General features: G+C 41.2%; 1 protein-coding gene across 1 annotated transcript; it reads right to left on the bottom strand.

Annotated features, from left to right (window-relative positions):
• Positions 1-274: 274 nt before the first annotated feature.
• LOC118361640 (suppressor of cytokine signaling 6) lies at positions 275-8,601 on the bottom strand. Its single transcript, XM_035741724.2, has 2 exons — positions 8,271-8,601; positions 275-7,160 (listed from the first exon to the last, which is right to left on the bottom strand). The coding sequence occupies exon 2, from the start codon at positions 7,135-7,137 to the stop codon at positions 5,323-5,325; it is 1,815 nt and encodes a 604-aa protein (XP_035597617.1). The 5' UTR covers positions 7,138-7,160; positions 8,271-8,601; the 3' UTR covers positions 275-5,322.
• Between the last annotated feature and the right edge of the window lie 3,788 nt (positions 8,602-12,389).

Here is a 12,389-nt window from a genome sequence, read left to right as displayed (position 1 = left end):
ACACACGAGAAAGACAAATGGCTGAAAGTAGTGAGTGTTGATCACCTGCTCAGCATTACAATCGTTGGGAAATTAACTGAAATTGAGGGACGATGTTCTGTTGTCAGAGGCGATATAAGCAGCGGTTGGCAGTCCTAAGTAAACTCGGCTGTCAGTTGTGTTCTCAAAAAATTGGAAACAAATGTAGGGAAAAAACCTTACCACAGATTTGGAATATAGTTTTTATTTACAATTTATAAATCGGCAGATACAAAAACTTCTTGAACTGTATCCAAAATGTGCAATTCATTTATTGATTTTTTTTTCCACAAAAGAAAAAAATACAAGAGTAAAAAAAATTTACGTTTGGAAAATTTGACAATTAACAAAATGTAAACTGAAGTGATGTCTTTTTTTCTGGTGAGTATTTACTAATAGCGACAAATTGTTTTAACAGACTATAGTTGTTTACAAATCTACTTTGTTCTCCCAAAATGATAACCAGTCATTATGTGTACATACATTTAAATGGCAACATTCTATTTCCCCATAGCTTAATACAAGGCATTCATATTCATGAAGCAGCACAAATGTGTATAACACATTAAAAAAATAAGGGTTTTTGAATTGTACCAGAGGTTTGTGATAGGAGGGGATAAAACTGGTATTTACCAAATATATCATTGTAAACAATCACCTTCATTTGAAGAGATTCGCAACATCAACAAATATAAAATGGGTGAAGCTTGATAACGAATTCAAAATACTTCAGCAGTTTAAACAAGCGTCAACCTCTAACAATCACCCATAAGAAGGCAATAACGAACAAAATAAATCCCAGGATGCTGAAGTACTAGAGAAGATCACAGCAGAGAAACACCCATAACATATGTGTGTGTTTATCCAATTGGGGACCTGTTTTTCTGGATCTGCTACAATAATGGCAGATAAAAACAGAAATAAAATAATTATAAGTACATTCTAGTCAAACAATTAACATCTTCATTTCACATTTAAGTTTGCTTCAATTTGACACATTCTAGTCGTCTTCATTCCTCCATAACCGAGCAATATTCTTCGATATGACGCTGGTGTCTCACCCTTTGTAACACAGACATAACAACACAACTGATGATTTCAATTCATGCGCTCTTGTGACAAAACTTACTTTGGACTGCGAGTTGTGACATTTTTCAATGTTGTCATTCGAGTGACGACATTAGTTAGGGGAAACAATTGAGATTTACCCGTGAACAGTATGTATTGTCTTAGTATGGTGAAAACCATGCAAAAAAATATGGCTTTGTCTTTGAGCAAGTGTAGATGGTTCAAATGATGTTGCCTTGCTAAAACAAGCATACAGCCATTACCCTGGTGTAACCTCTTAGTATGTGGCACAGACTGTTAGAAACAATAAGTATCCCTACTAGTTCCCAAAATGACAAAAGTTGATAAGTCACAGAAAATGAATGAAGAAAACACACATCATCCAGCTGATGATAGTGGTAACTGAGTACAACAATCCCTCCACACACACAACTGACACATTACCTACATCCTTAATCCATTTCAAAGCAATAAAATGCCAATAAGTCTTTATGGAACACTTTTTTAAACATGCAAAAACCATCCAGTGATCCAATCTAACCTATGGGTGTCCAGGTGTAATGTTAAGCACCTTAGATACCAACCGATATTTACTAACTAGGCATAGACAATACACAAGTGACTACCAAAGAAGTCTGAGATCATTTTCCAAATACTTTAAGGACACGGATGTCAAAAAAGACACTTTAACATATGTAAAACTGTGACTACCATGTCAAAGTATATGTTATAGAGCACTTGTGTAGTATAATGTGTGCTTTTTCCCTTTGTTCCAATACAAACAGCCTGGCAAGACTGTGAATATGTAAGTTAACATTGTTCTGTGGAGGGGGCATTGACAATAAGCATGACACGGGATACGTTTTTAAATGTCAAACTGCAAACCTGCCATGAGTGCGAGACAGACAGCATGGCAATGGAAATCAGTGACATCACTCATGCAAATCATTGGGCAAACCACACACAAAAGCCTCGATCTCATTCTCTATCGAGCAGGACATTATTGTGCCATTACAGAGGTGGGAATTCTGTCACGTACCTCTGACCTGGCTCCCTCCCAAATATGAGGAAGGGGCTCCAATATTAATCTATTCTGGCATTTCCCAAAATCCCTCAGCCTAAGCTTATTCCTTTCACCAGGGTCCAGCTCATATGTTGACACAAAAAGGCTCCAGAACAGCATTTAGCCACTTTCTATAAAAAATAATTGGTCAGCTGGGCAAAACTAAGAGAAGTCTTGTGTTTCCTCAATTTGCTTACTGATAAATGCTGTAAAAACAACTATGTATTTGTGACTTTCCCTTTTTAATTGTACAGTTATACTTTCCTCTCGTGTGCACTGTGATAAGGTCCAAGTCTCTACAGTCTACTGTATTTAACAGTTCAAAAGTAGGTCTTGCACGCAGAGGCAAGCATATTGTACGGAACATGACACGTTCATTTGTCCTAGCGCAGCTTGTGACAGACTCCTAATAGGGAAGCATTCAAATGTTTATCTTCAGGTTAATTATTCATTACTTACCAGTATTTGCATTTAAAAAGCTATCATACTGCTGCATAAATATTAAGTAGAAGTGCATGGCGACATATAAACGAGCATTTATCTATCCTAACTAGGGATGCACCATATATCGGTGAACATATCGGAATCGGACGATATTAGCTACCTACATAACGAAGGTACATGACATAATGACTCCACATACATTTTTTTCGCTATACGTGCAACACAGTGTTCCTAAACTAGCCCAGAATGTTTGCTGTGTGGATCAACAAGTCAAGCAGTCATTTGAAAGAGTAACAAGATTTCAGGGAGACAACTCAAAGGCGAAATCCGTTCTCTATCGTGGGTAATGTTGGCTTTCGCCGACTGGTCGAGCACCAGTTAACACTACCAAGTACTCTATTTCTCCGATGTTGCCCTACTGGAGTTACACAGCAATAGCGTCACTGCTATTTCCTTCAAGACATACATACTATGGAACGCCGTTTGGGTCTTTGCATGTCAAAAGATATACAAGTAGCACTGTGAAAGCTGTACAAAAAAGTCAGCAAACACCAGCCACGAACGATGTGTTTACAATACCGCGTTTGTAATAAAGCCTCATTTGTTCGACCGCAACTTCTGGGGTACCTAGCTAGCACCAATACAACCAGGCTGAAAACAATGACAAGTAGAAACTGCAGTCATTCTCATTATTCTTAGCAATGATTTAGGAATCCTTGTAAGTATTAGCTAGGTTGCCACTTGTTGTTCACCTATTGAAATTGAACCTCAGTTCCTGAAAATAAATAGCTACTTAAGCCTGTTGCCCAAAGCTAACGTTATAAGCAGCCAGGTAGCTTCATCTGGCTAGTGAAGCTCGACTGGACTGCTAAATGACTTAAATGTGGACTGGGTTATGTGTTGTGAAGCTAGCCACAATAAGGATTATGCACAAGTGGAATTTGCGGTTTGCCTTCAAAATAAAAGTATGTCATTGACAGTGATGCAAATTAATAGAAATAGTAGAATTATTCCATACTATTATTCTGAAGGCTAACCGCAAAGTCAACTATTGTGACTAATCTTTATTGTGGCTAGCTTCACATAGATGGGTCCGACCATCATTAATCAAATAGGGTTATTTTAGATGGCACCTACCTATATAGTTAGCTAACTAACTATAGCTATGTTTGCTATGTTTTTGGGGAAGAACATTGTTTGCATCCATGAGATAGCTAGCTTTTTTTTATGACCAGCACTGTAGGTGCGCGAATCAACTTTACCAGCATCATAGCATACGTATCAATGAATTATTGTGACATGAAATACGAGTGATAGTGTAATTAATGTGTAATAACTACGTAGAAAATGTATGAACACGTCAAATTATTGTGACATGCAGTCATATTCAGGTCCTGATTGGTCAACAAGCTAATTTGACACATCAAATAGTGTTATTTGATATCAAATAGTATATTTTTGACATGCAAAGGCCCAAATAGCGTTCCATAGAAATCCTGGTTGAGAATGAAAGGAATAAACAAATGAACAACGAAACAGCACATCAAGTAAGAGAAAGAAATAGGTTTTGATTATGTTTTACTGGTAATGGGGACATACGTAAATACCAATTTTGTAGTGACGCCTCTTGCACTGAGATGCAGTGCCTTAGACAGCTGCGCCCATGTGTGTGTGTGTGTGTGTTAACTATTTAACTGTTCTAGAATGCTTAAAAAGGCTACAAAATGTGAAATATCGGTATCAATGTTTTTTTGGTAAGGAAAATATCAGATATCGGTATCGGCCAAAAATGTCATATCGGTGCATCACTAATCCTAACAGTACCTTTTACAGTGGGCGGGATTAAATAGTCCAGGCTACATGCACCCACACAAAGCTTACGTTTCTTATTAGGCCTAGCAGTTGTCAGTAACCAACTTGACGGATGGCAAATAAAAAAAGGTCCTCTTAATTTCACAGGGTGAATTCAACAAAAACATTGCTTAAAAATACTTTTGGCCTCTGCATTGCATTACTGCAGTGCTTCTACTTCAGTTTAAGACACCGAAGATATGCCCCACTGCGTTGTTGTTGGATATCTTTCAAGTAAATGTTTAAATGAAGCGTCAAAAGAATCACGCTCTAAAATAAGCTCATTTATTTCTTTCATTTAATTCACTGCAGCCTTTTAAGATGTCAAACCTAAGCCAGTTAAGTGAAACCTTATTTTAAATCTGTAAATTTGAGCCAGAAGGCAAAATATTGATGTTATTCAGACGGCTGAACATGCCATTCTAGAGTTTCCAGTCTTCTACAGCAACTGGAGAGAGAAATAACTCCATATCTCACTGTTGATAAAGTATGTTTTCTTAAATCATGCTTTGTACTTCTGTGACAGACTCGTATACAATATTCTATGATAGATCTCTGGAGGTTTGGCCAGAAACTGAGTCTGAGCGACAACGACTTAACCCGTTAACTGTGGAATTGGGGACTGGCAAATCTGAACTGGCTCACCATTACCAATTTATTGCACTACTTATAGCCAGTGTTTTTGGCAGAAGTACTGCGCAACATACGAAATAGGGTTCCATTTTGGACACTTCCCTGGGCAAAAACAAAGAGCCAATGTAACCCAATCGATCTTGTCTAAACGATGGATGTCTGTAAACCTTTGTTAAATCTCTTAAACTGAACCCAAAAGTGCAAGTTGCTACCATTGTCTGTCCCATCTGTCAGTGTCAACCCTGTCAGTAGTGCTTCTCCTGCAGGTAGTCTTTCATCTTGTTGGGCAAAGGCAGGTTCTGAATCAGGTCAATCCTGGTGTACTGTCTGATCACGAACCGACACAGGTACTGAAGGGAGCGCACTTGCATAAAACGAGACACGGGATTGGTCAGCCTGACGGGGTAGGTGGCGGACCCTGGTAAGCGAGATCTAGAATAACAAAAGGCTCCATTCTCCGAATCTTTGATGGAGTATTCTATCAGGTCTACGATGGACGTGTGTCCCTCCACGTCGGGCTGCTCGTAGAAGCTGAAGCGTCCGTTGGAGTGTTCGATGCGGGTGTGGAGGGTCTTGGTCTGGGAGCGGAAACTAAGGCTGAGGAGGTACCTGTCATCCGAGCTGTCCCTGACCAGGAACGAGCCGTCGGGCAGGTTGACCAGCTTCTCCTCAGCCTCCCAGCGTGTGATGGGCCCCCAGTACCAACCCTGCCTGGCTAGCTTCTTCAGCTCCTCGGTCAGGCTGGTCACAACCATGGGTCCGCTGCTCTGGACTGAGTCATACACCAGGCTCATGCCCGGAGCAGAGTTGGGGTCAAAGTTCAAGTGGTGCCTCACCCGCTCCGCCACGTGGCTGTACGCAACACTGAACCCAGAGCAAGTCCTAGGGATCTCGTTGCTGGGTAGCAGGGGCAGGGGGGGAGGAGGGGGGTGTTGGGCATCGACCCTGTCCCTGGAGCTCTGGAGCATGACGCCGTTAGAGCCGATGAGGAGGCCGTTCACAGACTCCATGAAGAGGTCCACTGGCAGGTTCAGGTTCATACTCACCAGATCCTGGTCTTCCTGACTCTGCTGATCAGCGTGGAGAGAGCTACTGTCCGCTTCAGTCACCACCTCCATAGGCAGGGACCCGTCCAGGCAGAAGGAGTGAGAGACAGAGTGGGACCCCTCTGGGTACATTCCCTCCTCTAAAGGCATAGTGTACTGGATGTAGTCCTGCGGCGTGAAGCCCAAGACTACAGGCACGTGTTCGTCAATGTTCTGGTCTCCGTTTTGGGGCTGCTGGAGGTTCTTCAGGGACTCTGCCTGCTCCTGGAGGTTCTTCACGGCCTGCTCCTGAAAGATGCCCTCCATCTGGAAGTCCTGGTGGTGGAAATCCTTCCGCACACCATTCAAGTTGGGGCTGGGGCTCGGAGAGTGGACCATGGCTTTAACTTTCACCTCCATCTTGATGCAGGCTTCGTCTGAGTTCACAGGCCGCAGGGGCCAGGGAGAGGGGCTGTAATGGTGGCTGCGGAGGGATGCCGATCGTAATGGCCGATGGGCCTTGACCTCGTTGAAGCTGATGGGCACAGAGGAGGAGGAGAAGGTATCGTCATCGTCAACTGACCCCATGGCTGTGGAGCCCCCTTTGACTTTGGCCTTCTGCTTGGCCGACAGCCTCCTCTTCAGAGAACCCATCAGACTCTCGCTCTTAGAACGGCCCTTGTTGTGTCCCGCCTTCTCCTCTTCTTCAACTCCTCCACCACCTCCAAGGTCGCAGCCCGCCAGCTCTTTGGTGTAGCAGCCCCTGAAAAGAGAGTCTTCCTTGGAGAAGTCGACCGCTGGCGAGGGCTGCTGGAGCATGACAAAATCCCCCCCTCCTTCTTCCTTGCCCTTGTTGATGTTGAGGGACTTGCAGATGGTCTTAAGGCTGATTTTCTTCATTCTGAACGGCCCTCCTTGGCAGGGAAGGGGTGTGGGACATGAGACTGGGATGGGATGGCTGCTCTCCTCCTGGGGTCCTGATGAAGATGCTGCTATCCACAGAGTCCTCCCATCAGGCTGGAGACAGCTGGTCATATACACTGCACAGCACTCATCCCCTGGGAGGAAACACAAATAAATAAAAACATACCTCAACAGTTTTTTTACAATCTGTTTTTAATAAAGTCATTTAGGTGTGAGTTTACCTTATGCATGCCTTTACAGACGTTTCAAGAAACACCTGGACTTACTGGTAAGCTTACTCTTATTATTAGAAATGGCAAATAAACTGTACAAAGTTATTACCATTGCATGACTAGAATAGCTGACTCAGTTGGACTAATGTGATTGCAGTTTTTCCTTTCTGTAGAAATACTGTTGAATATTATAGCAATATTGTTTGTACATTTAAATTTAAATCCATGCATTTGTACGTAAAACAATGTCTCATAATGGCACCATCACATTAGTGTCTTTAGCAGCAACATTTTCAGAAAATGATTTAGCAGTTGTGCATCTGGTGCTTATACACATCACGTGTAATGTTCAAACTATTATTGGCAGATTATTATGAGCAGATTTAAAAAAATGAAATGGTGTTAAACTAGCGAGAAAATTAACAGAATTGATGCTCATAGCTTGTTAGCTATTTTATAGGCACTAGTCATTGCAAAACAAATCTAACAAAACCTCTTGCTAATTGATTACGTTTCTAGCTAACCTTAAAATGTCATGTTTTTACAATAAATATTGGTCATCCAAACATTCACACCTGATAAATAATATGTATTTTCATTACTAATGACTAATTTGCCAAATTGGCTGTTTTGCTAAGCTGCATGGTTTTGTCTGTGCCAGCTGCTAAATTACGAATGCTAGCCAGTTAAGTTAGCTAGCTATCACGTTAGCTACAAAGCTAATAGACCTGGCCAGCTGGGCCTACAGTCTGGTTTTGCTGGCAATCTAACATTAGTTAGCTATTTGCCATGTTAAATCGTTAAGTAACCATAACGGTCTAAATTAATCATAGATATCCCAAATACTACGACAGTTTCACATTGACAGCTAAATATCAATGTAGTAAAGGTTAGAAGGTAATGTCATTGTGTTGAATGAATGTTTACAGTTGTCTGGTCAACTAAGTTAGCTAGCTAACTTGGCTGCCTAGCTACATGCATTAGCTATGAGTCAATGAAACAATCTGTAATATGGTTTAGTTGGGTACTTACTTCGTTAGATTACCATCTGCATTCGTGGTAATGTACACTTGAATTGGGTTTGACCTAAATTTGAAAATGTATTTTAGAAGATAGAACTGAGCTAGCTACTTAGCTTAGCAGTCACAAGCATATCGTGGAAGGAGCTACCGTATCTAGCTAGCAAAACAAAATAAAAGTGCGTTGGAATGGTTCCCAGGTTTTATCTATGGCTGTTTATTATGCTGTATTGTAATTTTTCAACAACAATCTATTTTTTTTCTGTCTTTTCTAATACTTTCTGACGGACTCTTCCTCTCTCTCTTGCATTTGTTGCTTGTTGAATTGTAGGAGAGCAGGCTGAGAGATACAGCGAATCACATCCAGGGTTGAAACCATTTCTACAATTCCCTCAGGACATAGCTGCTGGAGAAAGGGTCACAGAATGTTGTGTCTGTAATAAAAAATAATGTAATTCTGTAGGATTACACATTGCTCAGACCAATGAATACAGAATGTACTCCCTGTATATAGTTCCATTCTTGTGAGATAATGTTACAATAAATGTTAGAATGAATTAATTCACTATCTTGTTAAAGCTATTGGTTGCATCTCTCTCAAGTATCAAGTTCTGTATCTTCTGCATACTTTATTATCTGCCTGGTGGTAGTTTGATTAATTCTATATTTTAATTGATAACTGCTGCAGAATTTAGAAGCACTCATAACATGACCCCATATTTGTCCGGGGGGCACATTTTGAAAAACAGACACTCATGAAGAAGAACTTGGGCGAGAAACCCAATATTGCAAATGCATTTACCGCCTCTTTTACAGAGAAATCTGAACCTCAGACAATGTGCAACCAGCCACCTTTAGCAAGTATCTCATCAATATTCAGAGCAGGCTTAGAAATGGAAATTGAGAGAATGTGAATAAACTATTTATACTCTTTCGGACAGAAAGTAGGGAAGAAAATTGTGTTTTGAGACAAGTGTTATTTTTGTACAGCATGAAATCAAACACTAAACTTTAGAAATGCACAGTCGTTTTAGGCACATAGTTGCCCCTTTCACACACACACACACACAATGACAGCACTGTCTTCTGAGGGGAGCAGAGGCTCAACGCTCAGCTTGGCGCACCATATGAACTCAGCAGTCAAGCGTTCAATGAATTCAGTTTGTGTTTGTACACAGGGATTGAACATTATTTTTCTGGAGATGTTATTCGATATCTAAACTGAAAAGCATCATCCAAGTTCGGTGGACTTTTCCAAAGTAGTGTAGTGCATTAACGTGAGCTCTCTCTTACACGCACGCACACCCACACATTATTGTTTTACTATCCTTGTGGGGACCCCAAACAATTGATTCCCAATCAAAATCCTATTTTCCCTGAAGTTAACTCTTAACCTAATCCCAAAACCCCTAAATCCTAACCCTAAACCTAGCCCCTAACCCTCAAATCCAATCAACTAGTGCAGTGAAATGCTTGCTTACGAACCTTTCCCAATGATGCAGGGTAAAAAAAGATAATGATAAAGAGGAGTAAAATAAAATACACAAGAATGGAGCTATATACAGGGAGTACCAGTACCAGATCAATATGCAGAGGTATGAGGTACACTATATATACAAAAGTATGTGGACACCCCTTCAAATTAGTGGATTCGGCTATTTCAGCCACACCCATTTCTGACAGGTGTATAAAATCGAGCATCACAGCTATGCAAACTCCATAGACAAACATTGGCAGTAGGATGGCCTTACTGAAGAGCTCAGTGACTTTCAATGTGGCACCATCATAGGATGCCACCTTTCCAACAAGCCAGTTCGTCAAATTTCTGTCCTGATAGAGCTGCCCCGGTAAACTGTAAGTGCTGTTATTGTGATGTGTAAACGTCTAGGAGCAGCTACGGCTCAGCTGCGAAGTGGTAGGCCACACAAGCTTAGAACAGGACCGCAGACTGTTGAATCGCGTAGTGCGTGAAAAACATCTGTCCTTGGTTACAACACTCACTATTGAGTTCCAAACTGCCTCTGGAAGCCACATCAGCACAATAAATATTTGTCGGAGCTTCATGGCATAGCAGCCGCACACAAGCCTAAGATCACCATGTGCAATGTCAACTGTTGGCTGGAGTGGTGTAAAGCTCGCTGACATTGGACTCTGGAGCAGTGAAAACGTGTTCTCTTCCCCATCTGGCATCTCTTCCCCATCTGGCAGTCCGACGGACGAGTCTGGGTTTGGGGGATGTCAGGAAAATACCTGCCTGAATGCATACTGGCAACTGTACAGTTTGGTAGAGGAGGAATAATGGTCTGGGGCTGTTTTTCATGGTTCGGGCTAGGCCCTTAGTTTCAGTGAAGGAAAATCTTAACGCTACAGTATACAGTGACATTCTACACGATTCTGTGCTTCCAACTTTGTGGGAAGTTTGAGAAAGGCCCTTTGGGATGAATTGGAACGCCAACTGAGATCCAGGCCTAATCACAAAGTGGGGAATGCCCATGAGACGTTCTACGAGCGGTGTCCACATACTTTTGTTAATGTATGTATGTACGTATGTACATGAAGGCAGGGTAAAGTGTCTAGGCATAAGGTTAGATAGGGATGGCAGGTAGCCTAGCGGTAAAGAGCATTGGGCCAGTAACTGAAAGGTTCTGGTTTGAATCCCCAAGTTGACTAGGTGAAAAATCTGGCGATGTGCTCTTGAGCACGGCACTTAACCCTAATTGCTCCTGTAAGTCGCTCTGGATAAGAGTCTTGATTAAAAAATGTAATAAGAGTAAAATATAGAACAGTGTTTAAATGTGTGGGGGATTTGTGTGTGTAGGGTCAGTGCAGATAGTTTGGGTACCATTCATTGGTTGTCTAGCTATTTATGGCCCTAATTTATTTATGGCCCTAGTTATGGCTCTAATGGTAACCATAAACCTAAGCTTAAAAGGGTCCCCACAAGGATTTTAAAACCAAAATCACACACACACGAGAAAAGAAAGCTTTGAAAATGTCATATAATATATTTTTTTGTTAGGGTTGACTGTTTGGTTCTATTGCCTGTTGCGTTCACCTCTACCATTCTGTTTTTTTTTTCAGGCTCTCAAAAGGCACATCATAAGCCCATTCAAATGCCAAGCCCTAAAGGATGTTACAACCTGTCATAATAATTTCCATGCCAATATTATGATTCCATTTTCTGTTACCCGCCAAACTGACTCTATTGATTTTCCTTAAAGCAGTGTTACTTGGCAAAATATTCTAGTAAGAGCATCCTAACTTGTATTCTGAAAAACATATAATATTGGGCTGTCTAAATCTTTCCAAACTGTGTTCTGAGTTACTTTGTATCAGAGCTACCAGCTAAAACTTGAACTCTGAAATGATTCATTGGTTGCCTAATTAGTGTCAGCATTGTTTTAAAGTGGCTCTAATTGTGTTTACTGCTGCTGGCCTAATTTGGACCATACACTGTGTGCTATATTTTGTTTTTTTCAGCACTGTTAAACTGTCAAGCTCATAGAAGGTATGCCATGGCAGACTTGCTTAGGGGACTGCTGTGTGCAGACAGGCCCTATGCAAACACACTAATTACTGAACCCTATTAGGGCTGATCAAGCTGCCTGAGCTTTATATGGGCAGAGAGGGAGGTGGTGTGTGTGTGTGTGTGTGTGTGTGTGTGTGTGTGTGTGTGTGTGTGTGTGTGTGTGTGTGTGTGTGTGTGTGTGTGTGTGTGTGTGTGTGTGTGTGTGTGTGTGTGTGTGTGTGTGTGTGTGTGTGTGTGTGTGTGTGTGTGTGTGTGTGTGTGTGTGTGTGTGTGTGTGTGTGTGTGTGTGTAGTAGGAAGGGGAGAGTATGCAGTTTCGTAGAGAGCAAAAGCCAAGGACACTGGCAGTAGCAAATGAGAGTGCAATGGTTTTACAAGCCAAATTAGACCTGACAAACAAAGTTTTTCTCTAGTGATGGGCTATTTACTTCATGGCAGAATGAGTAAACATGTTGCTATGAGCCAAAAAGTTAAAAAAAGTTTATTCCAGAGAAATCAATCCGTTTTTAAAAATGATTTATGTTATAACTGGGTCAAAGGGTAGTCTTTTGTATCAAATTAATTCTGAAGATATCAATAAATAATGTTACCACTATCATAATTT

Source organism: Oncorhynchus keta, chromosome 28 (genome assembly GCF_023373465.1).
Source record: "Oncorhynchus keta strain PuntledgeMale-10-30-2019 chromosome 28, Oket_V2, whole genome shotgun sequence".
NCBI classification, from domain to species: Eukaryota; Metazoa; Chordata; class Actinopteri; order Salmoniformes; family Salmonidae; genus Oncorhynchus; species Oncorhynchus keta.
This window is presented reverse-complemented; position numbering and strand designations above follow the sequence as displayed.

Excerpts from the sequence above, each read along its gene's own strand:
- LOC118361640 (XM_035741724.2), bottom strand. The coding sequence starts at position 7,137 with ATGACCAGCTGTCTCCAGCCTGATGGGAGGACTCTGTGGATAGCAGCA.